Source organism: Octopus sinensis, linkage group LG3 (assembly GCF_006345805.1).
Source record: "Octopus sinensis linkage group LG3, ASM634580v1, whole genome shotgun sequence".
Classification (NCBI taxonomy): Eukaryota; Metazoa; Mollusca; class Cephalopoda; order Octopoda; family Octopodidae; genus Octopus; species Octopus sinensis.
The window spans coordinates 136,596,951-136,615,858 of NC_042999.1; the positions used below are offsets into that span (position 1 = coordinate 136,596,951).

Here is an 18,908-nt window from a genome sequence, read left to right on the forward strand (position 1 = left end):
CAGTTCTTTACATCTGAAAACTTGCCAAAGTCAACTTTGCTTTTCATCCTTTTAAGGTCAATAAAATAATGCACCACTCAAATGCTGCAGTTGTTGATATCAACAAACCATCTCCCCTCAAAATTGCTGGCTTTGTGTCTAAATCAGAAACAATTATCATAATTATTGCCAAAATTTGAAACCATTATTTTAAGTCAATAAGTTGGTAGAATCATTAGCACACCAGACAAGATGCTTAACAGCATTTATTCAGGCTTTATGTTCTGAGTTCAAATTCCAACATGGTTGACTTTGCCTTTTGTCCTTTTAGGATCCGTAAAATAAGCACCAGTTGAGCAGCTTCCCACAAAACTTCAGGCCTTGTGCCTATAGTATGAAATAATTATTATTGCTAGGGTAGTGGATTGTCCGAATTGTTAGTGTGTTGGATAAAGTAGCTGATGGTATTTATTCTACATCGCTACATTATGAGTTCAAATCCTATCACCAACTTTGCTGTTATTCTTTCTGGGGTTGATGAAGCAAAGTAACAATTAAGTACTGGGGTTGATATAATTGACTAACTCTCTTCCCCAAAATTTCAGGCCTTGCGCCTATATTAGAAACAATTATAATTATCATCATCATCATCATCTTTTACTTGTTTCAGTCATTAGAGTGTAGCCATGCTAGGGCACTGCCTTGAAGAGGTTTTAGTCGAATAAATCAACACCAGTACTTCTTTTTTGTTAAGCCTGGTACTTATTCATCTCTTTTGCTGAACTACTAAGTTATGGGGACATAAACACACCAACACTAGTTGTCAATGTGTAGTGGAGAACAAATACAGACACAAAAGTGCACACATATACACATATGATGAGATTACACATATACACATATGATGAGATTCTTTCAGTTTCCATTAACCAAATCCACTCACAAGTTTTTGGTCAGCCCAAGGCTATAGTAGAAGACACATGCCTAAGGTGCTATGCAGTGGAATTGAACCCAGAAGCATGTGATTAGGAAGCAAGCTTCTTACCATACAACCACACCTGCATCTTGTTATTATTGAGCTGGCAGAATTATAACTGTGTCAGATAAAATGCTTAACAGCAGTTCTTCTGGCTTTATGTTCTGAGTTCAAATACTGACAAGGTTGACTTTACCTTTCATCCTCTTGAGGTTGATAAAATAAGTACCAGTCAAGAATTAGGGTTGATGTAATTGACTTATTCCTCCCCTAAAAATTGTTGGCTTTGTACTGAAATTCTAAAAAATTATTATTATTATTATTATTATTATTATTATTATTATTATCATTATTACTATTATTATTATCAAAGCAGTGAGCTGGCAGAATAGTTAGCATACCAGACAAAATACTAAGACATTTCTTCCGTCTTTATGCTCCAAAATCAACCTTGCCTGTCATCTATTCGGGGTCAATAAAGTAAGTACCAGTTGAACACTGGAGTCAATGTAATTGATTAACACCCTCCCTCAAAATTTCAGGCCTTGTGCTTACAGCAGAAAGGATTACCATAATTATTATAATTATTCTGCCGAGGTGGACTTTGCCTTTCATCCTTTCGGGGTTGATAAAATATGTACCAGTTGAGCACTAGGGTTGATGTAATTGACTTATCCCCTCCTTTGAACTTGCTGGCTTTGTGCCAAAATTATTATTATTATTATTGTTAGTATTGTTATTGTTGTTATTAATATTCCTAAGCTGGCAGAATTGTTAGCATACCAGGCAAAATGCTTAGCAATATTTTGTCCATCTTCATGGTCTGACTTCAAATTTCGCTTCAAATTCATCTTTTTAGGGATCAATAAAGTACCTATTGAGCACTGAGATCAGCTAAGCCTTGTGCCTGTAGTAGAAAAAATTATTATTATTATTATTATTATTATTATTATTCCTAAGCTGGCAGAATCATCAGCATGCCAGGCAAAATGCTTAGCAGCATTTTGTCTGTCTTCATGGTCTGACATCAAATTCTGCTGAGGCTGATTTTGCCTTTCATCTTTTTGGAGTCTATAAAATAAGTACCAGTGGAGCACTGAGGTCAATGTAATCATCAACTCAATTCCTTTCCCAAAATTGCTGGCCTTGTGCCAAAGTTTGAAACCAATATTTGTTCCAGCTCTTTACATTCTGAGTCCAAATCTCATCAATGTCAATTTTCACCTTTTATGCTTCTGTAATTGATAAAAAATAATGAACCAGTCAAGTACTAGGGTAAGTTTAAACAAAATACTGATCTGTGCCAACATGCTGTGGACTAAGATGTTGCAGTAGAACACACATCACTCACTGTCAAGCCATGAGGCTCTAACAAGTGGAGTGACACACCTTTGGAAGTACAACTGCTATCATCACATATGATCTATCCATAGCATTTTATATTACTGCCAATATAGCATACACATACATCCAATCATTTACAAACACACTCTCTCCCACTCTCTCTCTCTCTCCAAAACTGAATACCGTTAAAAAGAGATAACACAAAACATAAAAGATGGCTAGTCCCTTAGACTGTAGCATAAATAACTATGCATATACTGTTATCTCAAGCAAATATTTACATTATCTTTTAATATTTGCGTCAAAGGTCAAAATATATTGGATTACAATGTTATTGACTCAAACAAGCCACATAGCTGGTTGTATGTATAAGTACGAGTGAGTATGCTTTTAACTGCAACTAGGAAATTATATGCAAAAGAAAAGCTAACCATTGATAATAAAATATATTAGTTATGTCATATGTTAAATTTTCTTTGTCAGTTTATCACAATGGTTGTGAATCCTCTCATTGTTATATAAGGAAATATGATCTGAGCAAGTCTATCATAGAATACCAATCATAACTTTTCAATCAGTATGGAAAACAGGATAAATGATAAAGATATAATTAATGAGCTCAAAGAATTAAAGGAAGAATAAAGTAATACTAATTAAAGGGGAATGGAATTTCATAGAATAGCAATCCTTGGATTGTACGTTTTGAATAGAGTATCAAAGAAGAGACACAGTAAGGATGGTGAAGAATAGCTAGTCGGAAGTTAACAGATTTCAAAGAACGTTGAGAAAAATCAAAAAGTTCTAAGGAAGTTCCTCTAAGTATTGTTAGATCTAGCAGAGTTGAGAGAATAAATCACAATGCTGGATCAAGTATTGAATATTTTTCAGTAAAGGAAACTAAATCAATAATACAAATGGTTTTCTTCTGAATAGTGCAGCATTATACTCCTTATGATCTTCCATACTCTCTTGTATCTCAGTCTCTCTCTCTCTCTGACTCAGATGCATACATACACACAATCATGTACACACACATTAATAAGTTCTATGATAGTTATTACCAGCAGCCAATCAACTGTGTTCAACTCTCTTGGCACTGAAATGTTATTAGTCACATGACGTTCTTTGACATAAAGTTACTACTGGTCATGTGACCATTTCTGACTAGTGAGGAAAACAACTTAAACTGCTATTGATTAACGAAATTGTACCAAGGAGCTGAATTGACCAATCAAAGAGACATCTCACCAAGTGTCTTTTGGAACCTCAAGACTATTTATAAACCTAAGATTTATTTCAGATTCAGTGACAATATCTTTCAGGACAGTCTACCATTTTGAATCTCATACAAATCACACCATAAATGTTAATTATGATATTCCATTTCACACATGAGTTCTTGCTAGCACTATCAACAAAAGCATGTATTTCCAACTAAATTCCATTGTGCATTATAAATCTTTTACTTCACTCAAAATATATGTTTCCTCTCAAAAAACAAATACTTGTCTAGATATTTTGAGCTCCCAAGCTTTGTGAACTGATCAATGAATTAAGCACCCCATATAGTACCCCAACAAATTTTTTAGTTTTTGGAATTTTCAGAAAATTTTACGAATGTGTTCTACACATGAGAATCCATACAAATATGAAAAAAATTTTCTTTTGTATGCGATTTAAGGGTGGTTTAGCTGTTGTTTTAGCACATTTCACAGCCACCCAATATCTTCCTTGTTTTGATGTCACTCTGACATGTATTAATGTTTTGCAATAATTTTCACCCCATAAACACATTCAATGGAATGATGATTCACCCAAGGGTGGACCATTGCTTAGATTTAAGAAAAAAATTCACTTCATATTTTAAACTCTGATTTAAAATGAAATTTGGAAAAGAGTAGAAATTTTAGGATTCATGGGTGTGGGGGTAAACTTGTTTTTTCATAATTGTATGAATTCCCATGTGTAGAACAGAAATTTGCGAAACTTTTCTGAAAATTCCAAAAACTTAGGTTATGAGGTGTTATATGAGACACTTAAACCAGAATTCTACCAACAATTTTTCCTAGCTTCACTAAATAGTAACATTAGACAAATATTCTTCACATATAAAAATGGATGCACATGGTGGAGATGTAAATGGAACTCTCCCCCTCTATAAATTTTTTTTTTACAGAATCCCACATTTTAGGCAATGGAGATTCCAATTCTGAAAAAAAAATTTCAAAAATAGCAACTCCAAAATTTCAACACCACACCCAGTTCTTAATTTTTCACTTTTTCCTGAATTTTCTTTCTTGCAAAATATAAAGATTATGATTCTGAAAAAATTTTGAGTAGATTGATTACATATTTCTTTCATTATGTTATCGCACTTTTAAGAGATTTGGCTGTTATTTCTAGCATGTGGACATCCTGCTTGAAAGCTAAGGCCATAGAATTGGGAGGGGAGGTGGTTGGGATATTTTTTTTTTTTTTGTAAAATTAAAATCTTACAATTTTTTTCAGAAGCATAATCTCCATAATTTTCATATTTTGCAAAAAAAGTTTCCGGAAAAAGTGAAGAATGAAGAAATAGGGGTGGAATTGAAATTTTGAAGTTGCGATTTTTGAAAATTTCTTTTCAGAATCAGAATCTCAATATCCTAAAACGTGGGATTCTGAAAAAAAAAAAATTATTAAAGAGGTGGGGTTCCATTTACGTCTCCGTTATGTGAGCCTAAAAATGTGTATTAGCAATTTACCAAACATAATACATGTTAAAAATATGCCACAATTTTTTTTCCCTTCATGCTTATTAATGCATTTGAATTTTGTTTTGTCGAGAAGTGTGTTGGTCACCATTGTCACTGTGGTTTTGGTGTAAGATTATTATGGATTAGACTGGGATGCGTGTGTTGTAAACAGAAATAAAACTTCATGAATGTTTTATAATATATTTAAGGAAAGTGCATACATAGATATATAACCACAGATTTTCAGGGACTCGCTGTAGAGAGATATAGGGAACAACTTCTGTAGTGTCTCAATACTACAGTCATTAGAGGTTTACACTAAACACAAAAACGAATTACTCTTGAATGAAAATCAAGATATGAGCTGATCTGAATCTACTTACATCTCTGGTTTGCTTTGAGCTAGAGTGAAATAACGTCTTTAACTCTGTTTACTCAACCATTGGTTTTTTTTTTTTTGGTGCAAAAGAGATGATAGTCTGCTGAATCTTGCTCTGGCCTGGCTTGCTTGTGGTAAAAGATGAGTTGTATGTTATGTCTTCCCTGGTTGCTCTCAATTGCTGCTAAAATTCTTGGCACCAAACCACTGATAGCTAGAGGAAAAGTGTGTGAGAACCTCAATGACATTCACTTTTGTTCGAACTTTGAGGCATGATCTCATGCAAGTCAATTGGACAATAAACAGCACATACATGTAATAATTGCATGGTCCATTTGTGGTACTGGCCAAAGAACTTAGAGAATGGGGTTCAAATCCTAGGTCTTGCCATAGTTTTAAATGCCTTGTATTATTGTTATATTTTCATGAAAATATCTTGCTTGTCTTTTGAAAACTTGATGATGTTCTGTCTTTCTAAGTGCTATTAACCCTTTAGCATTTAAACTGGCCATATCAGGCCCAAAGATTCTACATCTGTTATGTCCAAACTGACCAAAATTCAGCCTCTCAAACCTACCATATAATATCATTCTAAAAAATATACTATCACATCATTGAAATCTAGAAGCAGTGAGATAATGCATGATTAAGTAAAGCCAATTTGAACAAAAACATTACACTTGACAGAATAAATATGAATGCTAAAGGGTTAAGCCTCATGAATCTTTGACATTCTTATTTATTGTGTCAGATGAACATGTATACATCATACACACATAATGCTACCAACGGTAACCCTAACATGATGAAAACATACTTTCTATGGAATTCTAGAATACTAGTGATCAAGGGATACACAACATCCCCAAAAATGACAACAGAGTTGATATTGCAATAATTTAACAAAAGCTCTACTGTTTAGACTAGTGTTTCTCAACCATTTTTTACCTATGGACTCTTTTATTCCTATTTTACTTAGGTGGACCCTCCTAGCTGTTTGATGTTTAAGAAAATCACATATTTTTACAATTAAATATTATTAGGAATTGTATAGAAATAATTATTGAAATATTCTGTATTGCAGAAGTATGACCAGTTTATTGCAGATAATTTTAACAAAAAAAAATCTTATAGGAACCCTCAAGGGCCATATTGACCCCAGATGAGAACGACTAGTTTGGAACAAAAATACATACACTAAGTGAAAATATATACTCTAAAATGAATGTTTTAAAAGGATTTAATGAATGTTTTAAAAGGATTTAATAGGACATTATTATAAATGCACTTAAATCAACATTTATGAGTGTCAGGAAATAGGGAGTTGGCTTTTTAGATTTACATTCAATGCTTTATACAGAAAGATATACATGTCACTCAAAGAACAAATGTGTGGTCTGTTGTAATTTAGGCATCCAAAGGACAATTTAATACATTTATGATAATTTAGTAAATTCCTTGGTGAGTACCACTTAATTCCAATTTTAGAAGATTTTTATTTACATATATATGTGTATACATATATATAGATATATTTCTCTTTCACTTTTACTTATGTCAGTCATTTGACTGTGGCCATGCTGGAGCACCGCCTTTAGTCGAGCCCAGTACTTATTCTTTGGAAGCCTAGTACTTATTCTATCGGTCTCTTTTGCCAAACCACTAAGCTACGGGGACATAAACACACCACCATCTGATGCTTCTTAGGTCCAACTTTTCTCTCAAGGTACTTACACTGTTGAGTATGCACACTGACATTACACATCCATCGGATCACACTGGCTTCATTCCTTGCAAGCTTACACATGTCCTCAGCAGTCACGGCCCATGTTTCACTGCCATGTAGCATGGCTGTTCATACACATGTGTCATACAGTCTACCTTTTACTCTGAGCAAGAGGCCCTTTGTCACCAGCAGAGGTAAGAGCTCTCTGAACTTTGCCCAGGCTATTCTTATTCTAGCAGCTACACTTTCAGCACACCCTGCACCACTACTGACTTGGTCACCTGGGTAATGGAAGCTAGCAACTACTTCTAGTTTTTCTCCCTGGAATGTGGCAAAAGTTGTTCTCCGCACATTTTCAGTGTTTATTGCTCCTGAGCATCTGCCACATACAAAAACTATCTTCCCAGTTAGCCTTCCTTTGATATTGCTGCACCTCATATGTGTTCATAGCTTACACTAGGTACATCTTATAGAGTTTCTACCTACGCCTTTTCTATAGATCAAGCAGGGTCATCTACCTGAAGGGATTTGTGGTTTGCCTGCTTTCCTACTTATTAAGACTTTGGTTTTAGCTAGGTAGACTCTAAGGCCCTTTGATTCTAATCCTTGCTTCCACACCTGAAACTTCTCCTCTAGTTCTGATAGTGACTCAGCAATTAGAGCAAGGTTATCAGCATAGAGGGATGCCCAGGGGCATCCTGTCTTGAATTCCTCTGTTATAGCCTGGAGGATTATGATAAATAGGAGGGGGCTAAGGATTTCTTCACTGTACTCGTTGCCAACCCTCACCTTACTGACAGCGTCCCTGTACATGGCTTGCACAGCTTTCACTAACCATTCATCTATCCCTAATTTCCTCTTTGACCACCAGATAAGGGATTGGGGGACCTTGTCAAAGGCTTTTTCCATGTCAACAAAAGCCCGGTACAGAGGTTTATTTTTGGCTAGGTATTTCTCCTGCAGCTGTCTTACCAGAAATATAGCATCAGTGGTGCTTTTCCCTGGCATGAACCCAAACTGCATCTCATCTAAACTGACTCTCTCCCTAATTTGTTGGGCTATGACCCTCTCCGTGACCTTCATTACCTGATCCAACAACTTGATACCTCTGTTATTATTTGTATTTAAAATGTCACCTTTACCTTTGTAGCAGTTGACTATAGTGCTGCTACACCAGTCATTGGGTATGACTCCTTTGTGTGTCACCTGGTTAAATATATGAGTGACTAGGCTATAGCTGACACTGTCAGATATTTTGAGCATCTCTACAATGATTCCTGATGGGCCAAGGGATTTCCCTATCTTCATACTCTTAATTGCTTTATCTACCAAGGTACTGTCCACTCAGATAGCTGGTCCCTCTTTCTCTCATTCATTTTCTTTATTCAGCAACCTTTCATAATGGTATCTCCAAACCTCTCTCTTTGCAGCCTCGTTTAGTGCAAGTGAACCATCATCCATGCGAACACATTTCTCTCTTACAACATCACGATTCTCTCTCACACACTGTCTTGCAACATGAAATACCTCAGGTCTTTGGTCCTCACGGTGCAGAACATTGGCAAATTTTTTATCTGCTTCTCCTCTGGCTAAATAAACCTACCTCCTAGCTTCCTTTCTGGCAGTCTGATACAATTCCCTGCTACCACTGTTCTTCCAGTCCTTCCAAGCCTGTCTCTTTTCTCTGATAGCCCTATCAACAACATTGTTCCACCACCATGTTATTTTGGGTCAAGAGGGGACTTTGCACCATCCACAGATCTGGTCAGTAGCCATCAGCAGGTTGTCCTGTAGAAACCTCCAGTTGTCTTCTACATCGTGTGAAGCTATATCCCCTTCTATTTCATCAAAGGCTTCGAGTAATATGTCTCTAAATCTCTGTCCATTTGCAGGATCTTTAAGATTCCTGACCCTTCTCCTCTATGCTGGTCGTCTTCTGGGCATCCAGTTAGCCCTGATCCTGATGTCACTAACTACCAGTCTATGTTGTGGAGTACATTCTTCGCCTGGGAAGGTTTTGGCATTTATAAGCAGCATCTTTCCCTTTTTGTGGTGAGGATGTAGTCAATTTGGCTAGTGTGTCTACCAGAACGGTAGGTTACTAGGTGACTGGCAGGCCCCAGATATGTGAAGAGTAAAACAACAAATGGAGTGGAAATTCTGTCTGTGGGTGTGTTTGTGGAGATGTTAGCTAATCATTTTATTGATTAGTTAACAGCTGTTTCATAATCTGTGTTAGTTACATAAGCAATGTTAAATCATCTGTCATACACCCAAAATATAACAGTACTGTAACATAATGAACAGGCTACTTCTTCAGAACATTTCATAGCAGGTTACAACTCTGTGAGCTATTTGATGTTTATGTATATAGAAATATATGTGTGTGTGTGAATTTATTTTCAACCTACACAACATCCGCTGGGATTCATGTTTTTTTTTAGTGGTATATATTTGAATCTTGTAGAGAGTTAACAGAAGTTCAAAACTGAAGTATTTCTTTGTTTAGAGAGAAAGCCAGTTTTACATGATATGGTTTTGACAATACTAAATATATTTTAAAATACTGACAATGTCCCATTTGTCAATGTTAAATGCTTTTACATTGTTATAAATATGAATTTCTAGAGACTACTGAAAATAATAATTCTTAATATTTATGATGGAGGGATTTTTTTTAAACTTGTAGTTTTTTAAGTTACTACATATTGCTGTAAATAAGTAGAATGTAGTCTTATTGTATGCAGAATGTAAATAAATTGCTTCATGAGAAAATATACCTGAGATGAAAAAGGAAACTGAAAACCATTCCAGTATAAACGATGATGATGATGATGATTCTATTGAATCACTATTTAAAACCCAAGTCTGAGTGGTACCTTCAAAACCTAATTTGTTGTGTAACCTTTGTTTTAAATATAGTCACACCAAAATTTAGTTCATTTTTTTCTTATGCTTTTGCACATAAGCTGATTGTATGAAAGAATTTGTAGAGTACTAAATTGCTACAGAATATATATTTCCTCACTATTTTGAAACTGCTACAGTGCAAGGAAACTACTGCTAATTTGTAATGGCAAAGCTTAGTTTTGTAAAGTGGACAAAACTAAATAAGTTGTGTGGAGAGAATTCTAATTTTCTCAGCAGGGAATTTCCTCCTTGGACATTGGCTTCAAATTTTTGGCACAGGGCCAGTAATTTTGTGGGAGAAGCTAAATTAGTTAGATCAACCCTAGTGCTCAACTAGTACTTATTTTATTCAAGATAAAAAGTAAAGTCAACCTAGGTGGCATTTGAACTCAGAAAGTAAAGATGGACAAAATGCTGCCAAGCATTTTGCCTGGCATGCTAACAATTCTGCCAGGTTGCCACCTTATTTCATCCATTAATATTAAAATTTATTTTTATCCAAGACATATGAATTTCACCTTGTGGGTAAGATAATAATTTTTCACATAGAACAAGGCCTCATATTTACAAAGAAAAGGAAAAGTTGCAGGTTTATGATATTTATATTTAGGGTCTTACCCAAAGATATTGGCTTTGTAAGTGGAACAAAGTAACCTCAGTTGGGATGAGAAATGTTCACAAAGAAAATGTTTATGAAACACAACTTCTACTTGTAGGAGACTGGTTGTGATTGATCCCAATTAAAACAAAAAATTACGATCTACTCAAAGAAGAAAACACAATGCCAATGACTTTTATCAGGCTTTTAAACCTGAAGTGAATTATTTTCAGGAGAGGATCCTGGCCCAAATGTTTCCAACAGAATGAACATCAAAAGCTTAAGTGGTGATGTAAATGAGGAGATAGATTAAGCCTATAAACCAGAAAAAAAAATGTACCGTCTGATAAGCTTCCACACAGTTTCCTTCAACAAAATTTAACTCACAAGACTTTGGTTGATCCAAAAGACATTTGCTGAATGTGCAGCATAGTGGTTTTGAACTTGAAACCATGTAGTTTCAAAACAAACTTCTTAACCATGAGACTTCATTATCAGTTAGAGAGTATCTACTAAGCCAACACCTTAAGTAGAATAAATTGTTTCTCTGTTTTGTCTCAAGAAATTTCATAGTCTCTTAGCATCAGTAGGGTAGACTGTTCTACTAATTCTACATTAAAATCTTACAAGCTAAAGTCATAACTTGATTCATGAGGCAATTCTTTGTTGAAAGAGTAAATAAACAGTTATTTATTTGTTACATATATGTTTACAAATGATACATATTGTTCTGCACATTAAGACAATAAAAGTTGTTAATATCCTATATTTACAAGCATTGTATGTTGGACATTAGTAAAATAGTCAATTCAATTAGCTTGTGGAGATAAAAGAGCATAGTTAAAAGAGCAGTTAAAAGAGCAGAAACAATTTATAGCATCTAATTTTGAGAGACAGAATGGCAAATGATGAAAGATATAATTAGTAATGCTGCCAGCTAGTAAACTATAGAGATGTGGTTCAAATCCCAGCAGTAGGCTTGTGTCTTTCTGCCTAAAATTGGTGCTTGTTATGTCTAATATTCTACCCTTTTGATGTTAACAATAAACAGTCAGTTTAGAGAAATATGTCCAAAGTTTGTTTCATATTTCTTACCTCTTGCCAGTTATTATCAACATCAAATATCAAAGCAATGAGGGAAAGTTTCTTTTAGTTGCTCATATGTAAAGATTAGTATAAACCCAACAATCTACAAAGAAAATGCTTAAAACCTAAAATCAGGATTTTTTTTTTAAAAGCTAACCAGCTTTAAATATTACAATTATACTAACAAATTATGTTGAACATATAAGCTTTCAAGTAGCAGATCAAACAGCAGTTATAACCTTTATCATCTAATAACCATGTCATAAAAATCTGACTGAATGTTAGATTAAATAAATTTTCCATTAGGAACAGAAAGACATAGACTTTTCATTGAAACCATATATTTGAAGATGAAAGTTAAGCAAACTGTCCAAGTTAGTTTTCATTTGATTTTGAAGTGGTATGACCTTAACAACAACAACAACAACAACAGAAAATAAACAATTAAAAAAAACAACCCTGGAAAAGTCCATGGTGTAGGCATAGCTGTATGGTAAGAATCTTGTTTCCTAACCATGTGGGTGATCTTGGGTTCAGTCCTACTGCATGGTGACTTAGGCAAATGTCTTTCACTACAGCCCCCAGATTGTCTAAAGCTTTGCAGGTGGATTTGGTAAACAGAAACTGAAAGAAACTCATTGTATATATGTATATATCATCGTCATCTTCATCATCATTTAACATTTGTTTTCCATGCTGGCATGGCTTGGATGGTTTGACAGGAACTAGCAAGTCAGAAGACTGCACCAAACTAGACTGACTGTTTTGGTATGGTTTCTACAGCTTGGTGCCTTTCCTAATGCCAACCACTTTACAGAGAGTATTGAGTACTTTTTTCACAACACCAGCATTGGTGAGATCACTATGCGACTTGCAAGATAAGACCCTTTTACTGAGAAGCGAGTAGTATTGAGAGAAATGCAATTCCTTTTTTATGTATCTATAAAGGGTAGTGAATTTGGCACGTCAGGTAGCTAGAAAAATGTTTTACATCTCCTAATTATTGATAGTCTCTCATAACAACTAAACACACATCTCCTCCTCCTTTTTTAACATCAGTTTCCCATGCTGGCATGAGTTGAACAGTTTGCCCAGAGCTGGCAAGCAGAAAAGCTGCACCAAGTTCCAATCAGGTTTGACTTAGTTTCTGCAGTCAGATGCTTTAAACATGGTATATATCTTTTATCTTTATTTATTTCAGTCATTAAACTGTGGCCATGCTGGGGCACTGCTCTGAAGAATTTTTAGTCAAGCAAATCGACCCCGGGACTTATTCTTTGTAAGCCCAGTACTTATTCTATCAGTCTCTTTTGCCGAACTGCTAAGTGACGGGGACGTAAACAATGCTAGGGGGACAAACACAGGCACACAAACACATACACACACACATATATATATATATATATATATATATATACACATATATACGACAGGCTTCTTTCAGTTTCCATCTACCAAATCCACTCACAAGGCATTGGTCAGCCTGGGGCTATAGCAGAAGATACTTGCCCAAGATACCACGCAGTGGGACTGAACCCGGAACCATGTGGTTGGTTAGCAAGCTACTTATCTCACAGCCACTCCTGCACCATTATTTATTCTTTTGTTAAGCCTGATACTTATTTTATCGGTCTCTTTTGCTGAACCACTAAGTTACAGAAACATAAACACACCAACAGTGGATGTCAAGCACTAGTGGGACACACACACATAGCAGGCTTTTTACAGTTTCTGTCAACCAAATTCACTCACAAGATTTGGTTGGCCCAAGGCTATAATAGAAGACAGTTGCCCAAGGTTTCATGCAGTCAGACTGAACCATGTGGTTGGGAAGCAAGTATCAACAATACCTGAAAGATAATCTATCATTCCTGGACTGGAAACGATTCCAACTTTCAACAGCTACTAACTCTATAGAAAACAGAAGTGGGCCTCCTGAAAAATATTAATCCCATATTTGGGATAGTCAACTGATACACAGCAACAAATGTTTAGTAAAAAACTCATTCCATAATTGCTGGTCCACAGATGTAATTGCTGTATCCTTCCAGTGTCTCTTCTGTGACAACAACAATTTCTGCTCCTTAGAACTAATTGCTGTTTATCAGCACCACCATCCAGCCTACCTTACAATCATCATCCTTAAGATCCTGTTCCAAAAACTTTACTAAAGTATGTATCCCTAGAACAGCATCTTACTGGAAGATTCCACACAGGTGGTATTTTCATTATGGTCAGGAATTTGAAGTAATTTAATTTAATCACTCACCTCAATGCCCCTCTCAACCTAAGCATATGTACAAAGGCCACAGGTACTACGCCTTTTCTTCAACAAAAATTTATCTCTCGTTATGTTCTTTCAATATGCATAAGTGCATGTATTACTGGAACAAGCATAACTACAGTTTGACATACCATCCACCACTAACTTTTTATTTCCTCATAATTTCTGTAGATGACGATTATGTTGATGAAGAGAAAGGAGAAAAAGTTACATATGAACTTTTTCTTTTTGAATAAAAATGAAATTTCAAGTTTACAAAAGAATTTCATCCAGCCACTTGCATGTTAATTTCACGAACAGACTATTTCATTAATCGAATAAACAGGAAAACTCCTCATCGTAACTGACAGAAAGCTAGGGAGCTAGACCTAGCTGAGCAGGAATGCTTAGTTGTAATTCTTCCAACTCTTTAACATTCCAAGTTCATATCCTGCCAAAGTCAACTTTGTCTTTCATCCTTTCAGGGCCAATAAAATAAGTATCAATCAAGAACTTGCCTCTTCTCAAAAATTACTGGCCTAGTTCCAAAATTAGAAACAATTATTAAGGAAGTTATAAAGAAATAACAATGTAAGGAGAGGAGGGCTAAACTGTAGTTTGAACAAGATAGATGTATATCTTTTTGGCCATTGTCATTTTATAAGATTTTGCTGGCAAATTTATTTTGGCTGTAATAAACACACAATTATGATAAAATTCACTCACCATATAATATATTTATATATATAAAATTCACCGCCTGTATGTGTATCCTCTATGTATGGCCAAACTGCTGGATCAATTTGTACCAAATTTGGCATGAAGGTTTTCCATTACTTGGGGAAGGTTCTAGAGGGTCAAATTTTGGCCCTTACCCATATAGAGGGCTGAAGCCCCCACCCCTTACAACCCTTCCAATTTCTTTTTTCAATGCATTCCTATGTTTTCGATGAGAGATTCAGAATATGCAAAAAACCATGTTTTCAAAATTTTCAATTCCCCCGCTCTCACCAAATTTATAATTTTAAACTTTTCTCTTGCAAAAGAGAGGGTGGCATTTTCTGTGTTTTTCGATATCTAATTAGAAGAGAGAATATGTTGTTACCAAAAACATTAAAACTTTACTAACTTGATTGATCTGTCACTGAACCAGGCTTTTAATTTCATCTGATACACACTCTGCTATCATTTATATGGAGAATTGCAAACATGGCATATAAAGATAACTTATTTTAATAGAAATTTTATGAGTACATTTCTGTAAATGTTTTTCTCGCACACTAACACCCTCCACACACACACACACGCCTGCACATACACATGGACGAAGTCCCATTTTGGAAGTATATTAAAGTTTTTATTATTTTGGAATGAAGAACATAAACATAGGTGCTAAGCCAGTGACTAAACTTGTAGTATTTTGTTGGGATTAATCTAATGAATTGACAGCAAGGTTTGTAAGAACAAAATTTCTGTGTACGGTTCTGTCACATGCATTCACACCAACACTTTCACACAAAGGTTGGTTACTGATAAACATAATTGTGACTGGATAAAAATTTGGTAAATATTTACAGTAACACCATACTTGCTAAATACTAACCCTGACTGTAACCCTAAACCATAAATTTGTTTACAGCAGGGCTGGCACTAAGCCCCTGCAACCCCTGCAGTCACAGGGGCCCTTTGCAAAGAACTGGAATTACTATAATGTAAAACTTAAAATTTGATGTTACACACAACTTATGCTATTTTCAGAAGAAAAAGAAACAGTAAGGTTTCTAAATAATGAAAGGTCTTTATACGGACATACGCCCAGTGAAAACTCTTACTACATTGATATAAATCATTCATTCATTTGTTCCTTTAGCCAATATACACTGTAGAATAACTTTCAATTTATACAATAAACTTCATAAATTTTAAAGATATTTGAGAGGAAAGGACATTCTTGTGGGTGGTGTCACTGTAGTTTTGGCTGGGGATTTCAGACAAACCCTTCCTGTGATCCAAAAAAGGTACAAAGGCAGATGAACTAAAGGCCTGTCTCAAGCAATCCTATCTGCAGAGGCAAGTGACCAAACTGCACCTGACAGTTAACAAAAGGACCCAATTATTTGGTGATCAAACCATCAGGCTGTTTTCATACCAGCTTTTGAACATAGTGAGTGGGCAACTGCCTTATGTCCACTAAATGCAGTAACACAAGCTACCCTGTGGCGAGATGGAACCAACTGTCAATGATCTCAAAATGCACGTTTCCAAACATTGCACAAAACTTTAGCAACAGTCAATGGCTATGTGAGCAAGCCATCTTAGCTCCACATAATGATGCTGTCAACAAAATCAATTGACATCACTTGCTTGTTGCTAGGACAAGAACAGTCTTTCACACTGTCATTGATCAGGACCAAGCTGTAGTTTTTCCAAATGAGTTCCTGAACTCTCTATGGCCATATGGGATGCCACCTCACAATTTAACACTTAGAAAGGCGGCTTAGGCAAGTGGATCCACCTCACCTATGCAATGGTACTAGTCTGATGGTGAAAGCAATGCAACCCCATGTCCTAGAGGCCACAGTTGTCACTGGGAAATATAAAGGCGAGATCCTGTTAATCTTATCTAACCCCCACCTTTGAATTTAAATGGCCCCAGTTCTCCGTGAAACTAAGTTTTGCTATGTTGATAAACAAATTTCCTGGGACTTAAACAACAGTAACATTGTCCTTTATAGGACCTCCACATTCTGTTGGCAAATAAACTGTACTAAATAATAATTTGTTACGCTAACGTAAATCACATGCACCCGTGCTATGAACTCTAAATACTGCATGGAATAGCCGTTTCAGTTTAAGTAAATATTCATGGACACACCTTTAAATACAAAATCAATGGCTAGGAATATATAAATATAAAATCAATGGCTAGGAATATGTAGGAGTAACTTAACAAGGCCTGGCTATAATAAGTGTTCACATATTAGTGATTTGATATTGCTCCTAGATAAAATAATTATGAAGTATCGTATTAAAAATATAAGGGTAAAGAAATTATATATGATGAGGTTTATTTACTAAATAAATTATTTCCTTCAGAGGAAACTTGTATGGAAATTTTAAAGGCATTTTCCCAAACCCCAAAGTTTCTAGAGAATTGCATGCATTTTCATATTTTAAAGCGAAAAAAATCTAAAAGTAAACAATTCGGGGTTTAACTGGAATTCGTATCCGCTGTACACTCTCCGTATAATATACATTATATACAAATATAATTCCGCATACTGGAATAAGTACTCAGAGTGACATTTCGTTCAGTTTATAAATTTCGTACTTGAATGTATATAATGAAATCTAGATAATACAGTAAATATATTATTATGTTTCAATATATGCTTTTCTGTAGTTCGCGCCTTTGTCTTACCGTGAGTCATGTAAACAAATCGTTTCACCTGACATACCTTTCTATCTTACCTGTACAGGTGTGGTAACAACAGCAGTAGCCAGCAGGACAGGAAGTGTGGAACAAGTCACCTCTCGCAGTGGAAATAACCTACTAATTGAAAGTAACTCGCACTTAACACTGTATCTCAAATCAGGTAGAAAAATTACCAAAGAAGTTTGGCCATGGCCAAAACTCACCGATTACTCTTGTCAATTTTCTTGTTTCTATGGATAAACGAATATACAAAATGTTCGGCCAATCTAAGTAAGTTCTTTTACTTTTTTAAAATACATTCACCTATATTAAACTTCACTTGAATATCGAAAGTGTTTAATCATCGTGTTTGTATATTTATGTATATCATTATCGTTTTGTATTTTTTGACGAGGTTTTGTCAGAAAAAAAATCCGATTTATCTTTTTTAGTTTTAAAGAAATAATTTGAATATGTTTTTTTTTTTGAAATGTTTGCATTTCCGGCATTTCATTTTCCATTGCTACTTTATCTCTAGCATAATGGCTGACCAATGGTTTTTATTGACAGAAGCTATCAAAAAGACAAACATATATTTAAAAAAAATTTAATCTAGTGTTGTTGAAGTATAGAAAAACCCATTCTGAATTTTATCAAATCCTGTTAATCGTATAAGCAACAGGTACACTTCAGCACAACAATTTTAATGTCTCACCGATCTTAGACCTCGTGAAATTAGGTCAAATATTTGGAACGTATATTTTAATCATTTATAGAAGTCCCTTTATTAACTTATGTAATCAGTTTCTTTCTATCTTGCCTCGTGGAATAAATCATAAGAATATTCAAAATTTGACTTTGTATCTAAACTAAGTCTCTATTTATATTCAATCATAAAAGTAATTTCCTTCTGCTTTTGAATGTTAATCATATCAAGAAAATTGATATTTTCTCAGTTTTATATATAAATAATATTGTTTTCGCGAGACATTTGTATCTAATTATCACATTTAATTCCCTCCGGTGTCATTTTAAATATAAAATAAGTACTAGTGATTTCTGGTATAATTTCATATTTTAATAGACTCTTAAGTGTTGAAATAATGTCTAGAGAAATAATACTCAATAATAGTGTAGGGAAAATGAGAATTATAAGTGAATGTGTTTGTCTAAATATCTGACATTGATGATTAATAAATAATCACTTTTTTTGTCCGCTATAATTTTTAAGTTTGATAAGCTAAGTTCGTATTAATTTTAGTTGGAAACAGACGTCTTTAAAATAAATCCAAGAGAAAATGTCACAGGAAATAATGGTCACAGAAAACTTTGGAAAAGTCACGGGAAAGTTTTAAAAAATAACCGATTGATTTAATGTTCTTGTTTCTTACTCAAGATACTAAACAAGATTTAATATATTTTTCGCTAACACATAATGCGTCATATAAATTGTGTTGGCATTGTGTTAGTTAATTAACGGCGGGATGAGTGTCAAAA

The 18,908-nt window shown here is 34.8% G+C and overlaps 1 protein-coding gene across 1 annotated transcript in view; it reads left to right on the top strand.

The window, feature by feature from the left end:
* LOC115209257 (neurexin-4) overlaps window positions 1-18,908 on the top strand; it is a 586,511-nt gene that overhangs the window by 199,513 nt on the left and 368,090 nt on the right. Inside the window, exon 2 of the mRNA XM_029777551.2 lies at window positions 17,476-17,702. Coding sequence (XP_029633411.1) covers window positions 17,621-17,702 — 82 coding nt within the window. The 5' untranslated portion in view covers window positions 17,476-17,620. The remainder of the gene's footprint in view (window positions 1-17,475; window positions 17,703-18,908) is intronic.